This window comes from Anabrus simplex, chromosome 13, assembly GCF_040414725.1.
Source record: "Anabrus simplex isolate iqAnaSimp1 chromosome 13, ASM4041472v1, whole genome shotgun sequence".
Lineage (NCBI taxonomy): Eukaryota > Metazoa > Arthropoda > Insecta > Orthoptera > Tettigoniidae > Anabrus > Anabrus simplex.
This window is the reverse complement of record NC_090277.1, coordinates 98389465-98401609: the sequence shown is the minus strand read 5'-3', so window position 1 is coordinate 98401609 and position 12145 is coordinate 98389465. Positions and strand designations below refer to the sequence as shown.

The 12145-nt window shown below is 38.6% G+C and overlaps 1 protein-coding gene across 1 annotated transcript in view; it reads left to right on the top strand.

Annotated features, from left to right (window-relative positions):
• osp (outspread) overlaps positions 1-12145 on the top strand; it is a 558133-nt gene that overhangs the window by 508032 nt on the left and 37956 nt on the right. Inside the window, exons 21-25 of the mRNA XM_067157021.2 lie at positions 285-494; positions 1412-1559; positions 5723-5846; positions 7590-7742; positions 10929-11055. Coding sequence (XP_067013122.2) covers positions 285-494; positions 1412-1559; positions 5723-5846; positions 7590-7742; positions 10929-11055 — 762 coding nt within the window. The remainder of the gene's footprint in view (positions 1-284; positions 495-1411; positions 1560-5722; positions 5847-7589; positions 7743-10928; positions 11056-12145) is intronic.

Genomic DNA, 12145 nt, shown 5'->3' with positions numbered 1-12145 from the left:
TATGTAGAAAAATAGCTAAATGTTCAAGCTGTAAAATGATGTGAACCATTTTAGAAATAAACAGGTCTATGTCTTCATAATAAAATAGGAGTCCTTATTTTTGGGATTACCTTCGTACTTCTTAGGTATTTCATTTCGCTTGAAGTACTGTATCATGTATAGGCTATTATTATGGTGGGGTTGCCACTCCCAGAGACATTTTATACCTACTGCCAGTAGTCTGTAATTGCATTCATGTAACACTAATTGTACTTGCATTTGTTATAATTTACTTTCCTTTGCAGGTTTGTCAGCACGAACAGGAGCAAGCGCAGCTGAAGGAGCGAGCCCGTAGGTTAGAACGGCGGCTGGGTACACTAGACTCGGAGTACACCCAGCAGGTGGACAACCTGCGAGCTGCATATCAGAAGACGCTATCTGCGGGGCTTGAGAGGGATGTTCAAGGCGAGGAGAATGTCCGACAGCGATACCAGGCTGAAATTGAGCAGCTAAGAGTAAGTGTTTGTACCTCCTTTGCCAGCACTTTGGCATTCTCTGCTAAGACGTTTAACTAACAACAGTTCTGCCAGTGTGGTTTCAGTCAAGGTTTCTAAATAGGCCATCAGTTTGTCCAGCTGCATTGTTGCCTCTCCATGAGTCATTGTTTCTTCTGATGGAGCACTGGTCTTATTTTCAAATTCACGATCATTGAATTAGTAATGCGTTACATTCAGAAGAGTGTGGATTCGAATCCCACCTCAGCCGTTCTGGGAATGGTTTTCCATGGTTTCCCCATTCTCAATTCCAGGCAAATGCTGGGTTGGTACCTTTGATAGACCATAGCCGAATTACTTCCAATTCCTCTCTTTAACTATCCTTGGCAGAAAAGACATTCAAGAAGAGCCGACCCCGTAGAAGAAATACTGTACAAGTAAAAATCAATTTTTATTATTTTCGATCCATATTAATACGGGCCGGATAAACGAGGTTCTTGTGTATATTTAAATTTACAGACAGGAAGACTGGAACAGAAATGAAACGAAACATTATGTTTTTTCCCATTTTCTGTGTTTATCAAACTTTCTCATTATACTTTATCAGTTTATCAATTCCTCCACAGTACATGAACTAGACCAAAGTGTGTTAAGAAATGGTTACCCCAGTTTACTGTATGATTGTGTACCTTTACACTAATTTATTGAGGTGTACCTCATAATTAGGCTTGTTTAAGAGCAGCCATCCTTTGAGGAATGTTTTCTCTAATCCCACTTCTTCCATGTTTTCTTTTCAGATGGTTGTTTTCCTTTCAAAATTTGTTTTCCATCTTGCAGCATTACATTGAGTGTGTTCTATGTTAGCTTTCCTGGCCGGGTAATTGTCCTTCTAAGCATGCACTGTTATTTTTTTCTAAATTAATTATTTTCTCCAAAAGGCATTGTGTGAAAAAGGCCTCGTCGCTATGGAGAATTCTCACCGTCGCATCATCGCCGAGCTCGAAGAGAAACATCGCCAGGAACTGGAACAGATGAGACTGGAGAAGGAGCAAGCTCTCGCGGAGGAGACGCAGGCCACTCTCGCAGGTATGTACCAACTCATGGGCCTAGTTCAGATAGTGTTCGCATGAATGAGGGATTAGGATTTAATATTGTAATGTGTCATTCAAATACCATCCTTGGCAACTATGAATAGACATCCTGAACAGGGTCAACAATCATAAACCCAAGATTCTTGAAATTCAAATCAAAATCAAAATAATTTTATATGCAAATGAAGTGTCTACTTCATTGGAAAATTATACACAAAAATACATTATTATCAAGCATGCAATTTTAAATTAAAAAGAAAAGAAGACATTTTCCAAAAATGCTGACAATTTTTCTATTAAACACACAGCTCATCCTTAATAAATTTATATCATTTACAAAATTCTACTCATAATATCGTCTGTACTTGCACACATAATCAACTCATATACAGTATGTAGAATCACTTCAAATAATACTATACAGCTGCTATAAGATTTAAATTTTTGTTGCATTTTTAACCCATTTTGGTACCTAACGTGCATAACGACCTGCTGCATCTTAACCAGAGCCCCCTCTGCCACCACTTTTCAGAGTTCCTGAATGGCCTTCACAGCTACCGTAGCGGTCCCAGGGTCCTCGAAGCCCCCACTATACTTCACCCCTACTTCGGCTGTCCAATCTCCACAGACAAGGGGATGGAATTAAATTATTCACAAAAATTCTTTATTTATCTGCACAGGTAGAATGCCCTCTAACATTTAATTTCTTTTCTCTGTTGTTGTTTATTCTTTTCTTGAATATCTGCACAGATTTCAGAAAAGGATCAAACTCTTCCCCAGGTAAACTGTTCCACTCCTTCACACCCTTCCCAATGAACGAAAATTTACCCTAGTCGCTTCTGCTAAAATCCCATCTAATTTTGTACTTGTGGTCAGCCCTGCCAATATAATTATTTTCCAACTGAAGCCTCTCGCTGATTTCCCCCCATCCTTCCTCTCCTGTATAGACTGTATATAATCCTACAAGTCTTGTTTTCTCCCTTATCTTACTTAAAGTTTCCCACCCAAGTTTCTCTTAACCTTTCTGATACACTACTTTTTCTCATGAAATCCTGTTACAAATCTTGCTGCTTTCCTCTGCACAGCATCTATTTCTTTTATTAGGTATTCCTGGTGAGGATCTGAAACACTGTTCCAGTAATGGACGAACAGTACTTAAGTAACTTCTCCCCTTTACTTCTTTGTTGCATTCTTTAAGTAGCCTTGTACAGTATCCTTGAACTTGTACAGGTTCTTTCCTTCTGTTATTGTGTGAGAAAGAATTCCATCTTATCTGCAAGTATTTTAACCTTTTATTTGGTATGTTATGTAAAATCACAATAAAAATAAATCTAAGTATCTTAAAAAAAATGCCCATAATTATTCTATATTTGTGTTGTAAGTTGCTTGTTGTTTGAGATCCGTATTACCAACCGAGGGATAAACACACAAAATGCTTACTTGAGGAGTGATATTGTCTGAGAGGAGCATTTCCATGTAGAGGGTTAAGACATTATTGTAAATGCTTAAGAGCAACCAGGAGGAAGTGCAGTGGAATGAATGAGATGGAAGTATCCTTCAAAAAATGACTGCCAGGATTATACTTCAACAATATTGGGTTCTCTTTATCACTAATTTAGAAAAGAAGCTGGAAAGTGAAAGAAATTATAATCATTTGAAAGGTCAAGAAGATTTTTTTCTAGACTTGATATAGGCTTTTGGTCTTATGCCGTGTCAAGAAAATAAGGTGAAATTTTTTACGTTTCGCAGAGACGTCATCAGAAGAAACTCTCGACTGTCCACGAGAAAGGCCTCTTAAACAATGAGCTTTAAATTTAGATGTTATAAGAGAAGTGGAAATGGTACATTAATTCATCACCAGGTGGCTCCCCAGACACAGTACGGCACTAGCGTTCGAAGCAGAAGCTGACAGAACCATCAGAATCACTGTAAGAGGGTTACATAACATGTGACATTGAGAGGTGTATGACATTGCCACAAGTCTGGAATGAAACATCTGGCGATGAGGAATGTACGAATTTGGAAAACACCAAAATGATATAACAATAGAGACGGGAACTACCTACGTAAATCCTTAATAGCTGGCAACCAGGTATTACTTAATTGCTAGCCAGTGTCCCTGTTGAAATTGTAGGATTTCTACGTATTTCCACAGCTTCCCATATACAGTAGAACCTCGATAATTCGAAATCAGTTAATTCAAAATCCTGCCTAATTCGAAGAAGCTCTCGTTCCCGGAAACATGAGATACAGTTTTGCATGTTATTTCAATTGTTTAATTCGAAATACGGATAATTCATAATTCGAAGTACAATGTCGGCCCCATTACCGAAATTCAGACTTTTAATTCGAAACTGCCTTTACATTTTAAAACAATAGTATGTTACAGTGTTGCAGAGTAATTTCAACTCGAAATTTACCCGCTCCGCGTCATAATAGTACGCGCGTTCCGGAACGTGGAGGGGTAGCTTTCCGCACTTACACTCACTTTGGTGGGTCTACAGTGCGCTTCATGATTGCTAAGTTGAATGAAATCGGAATTCTTTTGTACTCAACCTTTTAAGGAACGCCATAATATCACGCAACAGGCAGTGTGCGGGAAAATAGAATCCGCGAACACTGGCGATGCCGACAGTTGATGAAAAAACGTAGCTCATTTAATAAATTCGTAGGCACCGAACAATATTGTCATTGCTGGTGAAACTGCATTGCTTTATTTTAATGCAAGCCCAAACGGTCTTATGGTTTTAAAGGAGAAATTGTCATCTGGGAAATCGTACAAGGGTGAGGGATGGGGGTCATAGTAGAGCGTTGCAATGCACATGGAAGCGAGATAGGAAAGCGTCATAGGAAAGTTCGATAAGCTACAATGTTTTAAGGGCATCGGGCACTTTCCATGCCAGTACAAAGTATCTAAAAATGCAAACAGTACAGAAATCCAATAAATAATGCATTTGCACAGGGGAACCGGCATAATTTATCCTCGTCTTTGAATTGTGCAATTTTTTTTTCTTTCGTTGCGTGAGGTTATGTTTGTCAGTGATTTATCCAAGTGCATTATTTGAACATTGTAAATGCACCTTGTTAGATACATTTCGGAAATAGTTTTTCCCATGGCATTTGAAAGGTTTGAACTGTGAATCGAGGTGATTGCATGTATTAATGGGTCTTAGAATACTTTGTGACGCGGCAAGTGTTTACATTTCTGAAGTACGAGAAAAGTGCCATGGCGGGAAATCGTACAAGGATAGAGTCATAGGAAAGTTCGATTTTAAGGGCATCGGGTACTTTCTGTGTATATACAAGGCATCTAAAATGCATACAGTATAGTAATCCAATTAATAAAGCACTTGCACATGGGAGCGAGCATAGATTTCTCCTCGTCTTTGAATCGTGCTTTTTTTTCTTTCTTTCGTTGCGTGAGGTTATGTTTACCAGCGAGATATCGGAGTGCATTATTTGAATACTGTAAATGCACCTTCTTGGATACATTTTGGAAATAGTTCTTTTTTCATGGCATTTGAAAGGTATAAACTGTGAATCAAGGTTAACTGCATGCAGTAACGGGCCTTAGAATATTTTGTAACGCGGCAAGGGTTGGTACTTTTGAATTGCGAATTGGCGGTTAATTCGAAATCACGTAATTCGAAGTCCGATTTTTGAGTCCCAACGACTTCAAATTAACGAGGTTTTACTGTAATCCTGGACCTGTAATGTCTAATGTGGGTAAGAGCTCAAGCACCTTGGAACATGACATCATGACCCAGACGATAGAGCGTGCTCAGCTATTGCTGATTTGTCTGGCTGGTTGAGACGAATATTACGTTCATGTTCCTTAGTACGGGTACAATGGACCAGCATGTTTGGCCGATGTATACCTTACCGCAAGTACAGGGAATTTCGTATACCCCAGGATGTAAAAGTGGGGACAATTTGTCCTTGGTTTTACCCAGACTGTGAGTAATTTTAGTGGTGGTCCCAAACACAGTTTTTATATTGTGTTTATAGGCCGTGAAAGCATCAATGGCAACATTCTTTTTTCTGTTCAGTTTGGTAATAGTGCGGTTTATTTACTATCATCCTCTTGTGTTTTTAATCTTTCACCTGAATTCAGTGTCAAAATCTATTCGATATTGATTCTTCCTCATTCTGTTTCAGCACTGGACGCTATGCGTAAGGCTCACGAGACTGAGGTGCAGAAGGAGATTGCCAAGTTCAAGGCTGAATTCATCAAGAAGATGCAGTCGACGCATGATATTGGTGCCTTGCACAAGGAGCATGAGTGAGTAGCAGTATATTTATCATGAGTTATATTTCAGATCTAGCAAGAGCCAGTTGAGAGCACACCAAAAGAAACTTTATACAAATTCAAATTTTTCACTATAAATTTTATCATTGGAGTAGCCAATTGCAGTAAATCATTCACATGTGATTGTTGACTGCTCCAATTTCTTTTATTGGTATAATTCCTCTCTTATAATCTTCCTTTCTGAGACAATCTCTGGAAACTATTGTTTGCTCGTAATATAAAAATGTGGGCATTGTATATATAAAACTTTCAAACCGGCATTGATCTGGAAAACTAGTCATTAAAATAGGTGGAGAACTTACTTTATCAGCTGCCTCAAAACAATCAGCCTCTGGATTCCTCGATCACTCGTTCAAACCGGGCTGATGGAGCCGGTTTTTGAAGGGCATAAGTCCAGTTTTCACTCCGCGCTATACGATGACGGCATATAAAAAGATCTCTCCAACACATTTGAGGTTTACTAGACAAAATTATTTAAAACTTTGCTGTAGACCACTCAATAGAGATAATATTCTCAGCCATTTTCTAGAGTAAAACTGAACTGTAGGAAGCCTAAATTGCATCAAATCAGAACGCCTGTAATGAGGAGCTGTTGGCTAGTGGTGTTGGTGGTGATTATTGTTTTAAGAGGAAGTATAACTGGGCAACCATCCTCTATTAACACTAATCAGAAAGAAAAAAAATGGAAGGAGTCTGACACTTCAAAAAATGAAGGTATCAGCTAAAGATAGGCAAGGGCCATGAAGGATGTGAAAATTGAAGATTCTCGAGGCCCCGGAAATCTAATACTGTCGGGGTCAGAAAAGAACAAGAGTGGACCAAGGGAGGTTGAATGGGATAGATGAAAGTGAGGAGCCTGCCACAAGCAAGTGGAAGCAGTATCAAGACTCGGCTAAGGGCCCCATGGTTGCCAACCCACGATCTGAAATTAAGAGATCCTGGGGCCCCTTTTAGTTGTAGCTGTTGCCTACATCATCATTTTTTTTTTTTTTTTTTTTTTTTTTTACAAGTTGCTTTATGTCATGCTGACTCAGATAGGTCTTACGGCAATGATGGGATAGGGCAGGGCCAGGAATGGGAAGGAAGCAGCCATGGCTTTAATTAAGATACTAACCCAGCATTTATCTGGTGTGAAAATGAGAAACCAGGTCTGCTGACAGTGGGGTTTGAATATTACAAGCTGACAACTACGTGACCAAACCGCACAGCCACTGGCTCAGTAGAAGGAGTAGTAGTCCCTCGGAGCTCTTCAAGTCCGAGTCAGGGGGCAGTGCATGTGGGGTACATTTTCACCCGCATCATCTAAAGAATAATACACTATAAATCACCTTCCACAAAATAACCATCATCCCTATCAGTATCATTGAAAAGAATTCTCTCGGTTTTATTATCGTCAACATAAATAGACATTGTCTTCCTTCATAGACAGAGCTCTGAAGTGTAGAGATAAAAACAAACAAATGCCTCTATGGATTCACAGAAACCTTCAGAAAGAACAATAAAACTTACATTAACATGGAAAATATACAACTTCCACCATCTGATGTGTTCGTAACAAGTGACATCTCATTTCTTGAGACAGTGATAGGCACGCCGGCGATCTGCAGTTCTATTGTTACCACCAACACCACCACCACCAGATAAAGTTTAATTTTCCATTCTCACCATAGAATACTTATTGGCAAGCTTTATAACTCTGTATCATTTTATTTGTAGGGCTGAGATGGAGGAGATCAAGAAAGAGATCTTGTCCCTGTCGGAGAAGTACTCTGTCAAGTGCGTGGAGTCTGCAGCCTTGGAGGAGCAGCTGAGCTCTGTACAGAAGCAGCTCGCCCGAGCTCAACAGCACATTCTTCAGTTAGATGCCAGGTAAGTTGTTTTCTGAAGCTGACAATGGAATTCATATCTTACATGGAACGTCAGACAAGACTACCTTTAATTAGAAGAGTTTGCTGGTACTGGAGAGCAACCGAGTGTTGATATCAAAATTATTGCTGCGTATGCAAATATACAGAGATTACAAGAGAGTTAAACTAATGTAATATTAAGGTCCACCTTTTCCATACAAAATATACAGAGTTTAAATTACATAAATGATTAGGGACTAGTTTCGACCTAATATTAGGTCATCATCAGCCTGAAGCAAAATTAAAACATAAATACCAAAGAAATCAAACAATGTGTTTGGTATTTATGTTTTAATTTTGCTTTAGGCTGATGATGACCTGATATTAGGAAGAAACTAGTCCCTAATCATTTATGTAATTTAAACTCTATATTTTGTATTGAAAAGGTGGACCTTAATAATATATTAGTTTAACTCTGTTGTAATCACAGTTCAATATGGATCTATCATAATGAAACTTATTTCATTTAATATACAGAGAGCTAAAAGGTTTCCACCTATTCAGTACTTCTTTATTATTATTTATGTACATTTTATGGCCTTCATTGGACCACTCTAGCCGACTTTATACAAAGAATTTTTCAGTTTTCTGTCAGCCCAGTACTTCTTCATTCTCTCTGATCTTATCCTTCTTTCTTCATCGGAAATCACCCTTCCTATTGTCTGTTTGTTGGTTCTGATTTGCAGTCTGGTTTGTTTGTCTGTGAGTTTCTTGATTTTGTCGGTTTTGTTTCTTAGGTCTTCCGCTGTAATTTGTAGTTCATCCATATCTTCCTTGATTTCTGTAATCCACTTAATGTTGCACTTACTATTCCATAATTTTTCTATTATTCCCCGGATGATCCTGTTCTCTGGTGTCCTGATTAGATGTCCAAAAAAATGAAATGCGTTTCTTCCTGATTGTGCTCATTACTGGTTTTGTTTCCTTGTAGACTGTTTCATTAGAAGCTACTCTCCATTATCCATCTTTTTGGTATGATTTGTTCAATACTTCTTTATTGTAACCTAAAAATAAAAGTAACAAATATTTGAAACTAATTTTGGTTTTGCTTAGAGACTATCATCAGTCAGAATCATAAAGTTAAGGCAAGACATGAATTGGAATAGATAAAATTTATGAAATAAGAGTGTTTTGTTGACATCCGGTGCAAGAGAAGTAAAGAGTTGGAAGATGAACACTCATAACGATCACACTTGTTCTAATGTAAGTTCTCAAGATTTTCTTCCAATTTGAAGAATGCACGTCCCAAAAGACCAGGTCGAACACTTAAAATCTTCCTGAATTCAGTTAGCTGAACAGAATTTTATTTGAATATTGAATTTTTACGACCGCATTGTAAACGAAACAGACTTTCAACGTATTGGGTCGTGTTACGTACATGTAGTAAGTGTTGAAGAGATGTTAAGTACAGAACAAAAATGGCCTGGCCAGCCGGACACCAGGCCATTTTTGTTCTGTACTTAACATCTCTTCAACACTTACTACATGTACGTAACACGACCCAATACGTTGAAAGTCTGTTTCGATTAGAATTTTATTTATTTACACTGTTTACGCCCACATTGGAGCAGCAAAATCAACAAAGTCTTCAAAGAATAAGTTCAGCTTTTAAACACTTGACAACTTTTACCTTTCCCAAAACTTCTTCATTCTGGATGATCTTGCGGCCTTTTCTTCTGCAGGTATAACATACTGCTTACGCTGTAATATTTTTAGTGATAGTCCTGTGTACTTGTTATTTAGAATCAATTTCTTTCCTCTTTTTTCAATTTGATCTGTAGTAATTTTTAATTCATCTAAATCCATTTGTATTTGTTTAAACCATGTCTTTTTTGTTTTACTATTAAAAATAAATCTAAAAGTTAACATAAATAAATAAATGAATACTGGATTAAAGCCCCTATATTTATTTAACGAAGCCGAGCTTTCAGCCAAATTGCATTGGCCTTCATCAGGGCATGTTAAGTTCTGCTTCCAATATTGAGCAAAGAAATTACAAGAAACGTGGAAGTGACCTTACTATCCACGGCCTACCCCAGTAATTGGACTCGAGGATCATCGTGCTGTGATTCACTGCCCTCTGTCGATGGTTTCATCAGTGTGTTTCAGTTGTTTCAGGAGTCTAGTAATTGGTAAGCAGTATATGCGTCCAAAGAATGCAATCCTCCGTTTTCGCATTGTGTCAATGATCGATTCACTTCCCTTTTAAAGTCTCTACTGGCCATCAATCTGGTGTTTTCTATTCATAATTGTCCGAAGAATTCTTCTATCAACTTTCTGCAGTTTGTTGTTGATTGGGTATTCAGTTTAAATAATGTTTCACTTGCATGTTGCTTCTGGATTAACGACGGAGTAATAATAGATAAAATTTATGAAATTTAACTGAACTGAATTCAGGAAGATTCTTCAAGTGCTAGTGTTTCAAGAGTTTTTTCCTGGTCTTTTGGGAGGTGCATTCTTCAAATTGGAAGATAGAAAACATTGAGAACTTACACTAGAACAAGTGTGATCGTGATGAGTGTTCATCTTTCAACTCTTTATTCTCTTGTACCGGATGTCAACAATACACACTTATTTCATAAATGTTATCTATTATAATTCATATTTTGCCTTAACTTTATTATTTTGACTGATGATGGTCTTTCGCAAGACCAAAACTAGTTTCAAATAAATGTAACTTAGGTTACAATAAAGAAGTATTGAATAGGTGGAAACCTTTTAGCACTTGTTTTACATTATATTGCTCTTCAATACAGAATAATATGAAATTTATTACCTATGAATATACAGAGCTAATTAAAGAAATAGGCTCTTCATAAACCATTTTACTAAGACTTGTCTATTTCTAGGAGGTTCACTGAACCACTTAACGTATGGAATGCACTGCACCTGCCGTGTACTATTCTTTAACGTGAAGCAAACTCGGTCCATTCGGACGCACTCCACTCCGTATAACCGTAAATAATGTTCCAAGACCTTCTCCGTTGTGAAAACCATAATTGCAGAAATCAACACAACACTGAATTCACTGTATACAATAAATAAATACTCCTTTGCTAGGGCAACATGGACAGCAGATGAGTGATAATATCAGTGTTGTTTGTTTTGCCGCATATCGTACGTACAATTTTTGTCGATGTTGTTGTAGGAATAAGCAGCTCCGAGCTCATCTTGTCGCAGAAGCCAACGAGACGAGCGACGAAGCCGTGCAGCTACTCCAGCAAAGAGACCAGGAGCTCAGTCGACTTCAGCAGGAATTGAACACAGCCCGCGCTGTAAGTGCTGTCCTACTAAGAGTTTCTCTGTGAACTCTGTGCATGCTCTGTGCATGGGGAGCAGGAAGCAGTGACAAAGTCACATATTTTACATTTTCTTGGGTTGTGAATGTCGTGTGTGATATTTGTTACCATATTTCCTTGAATATTAGCTCAATATCTATCAAATAAGGAAGTGAAAGTAAGTTACCAGTTGCCGGCTCCGCGGTGTAGGGGGCAACGCGTCTGCCTGTCACCCGGCGGCCCCAGGTTCGATTCCCGGCCAGGCAAGGGGCTTTTAATTGTAAATGGTTAATATCCCTGGCCTGGGGACTGGGTGTTTGTGTTGTCCTTAGCTTTCCTTTCCCCACATTCAACACTCTACACTTCCGCAATTACATTTACACCCAGGTTCCGATCATATGGTGAAAGTAGTGGCGAAAGATCTGCAGAGGTCGACGGTACGAACAAATATCATTTTAAAAAAAAGTTACCAGTTAAAATAATTAACAAAGGGACTCTTACTTTTTTTAGAGATTTTGTGTGTGTTGTGAAACCGGTTGAGATACAATTCAGACTGTATTCCTTGACTCCTGTATGGAATGCTAAGAGCCATGCTGAGTGGCTCAGATGGTTGAGGCGGTGGTCTTCTGACCCCAACTTTGCAGGTTTGATCTTGGCTCAGTCCAGTGGTATTTGAAGGTGCTCAAATACGTCAGCCTCGTGTCGGTAGATTTACGGGTATCTAAAAGAACTCCTGTGAGACAAAATTCTGGCACCGCGGTGTCTCCGAAAACCTTCCGAAGTAGTTAGTGGGATGAAAAAAACAATAACTTTATTATTATTTGAATGCTAAGATATCTGGCATCTAACCAGCTGTAATACCAATATAAATGGTCCGTTATTGGACATTATAAATTTTCCAGCTAGCTCATTCTTGGTTGCCAGCGTTTCGCCCTCATGTGCTAGGGTGGGCTCATCAGTTGGTACCTAGCACACTTACCAATACGCTGGCTAGTGCATACCGTGGAGGCCACTGCGTAGGCTAACTGGAGCCACCGGCAGTGCCAATGCACTAAGAGACTTTGTCTCATCACTAAAAATTGATGCC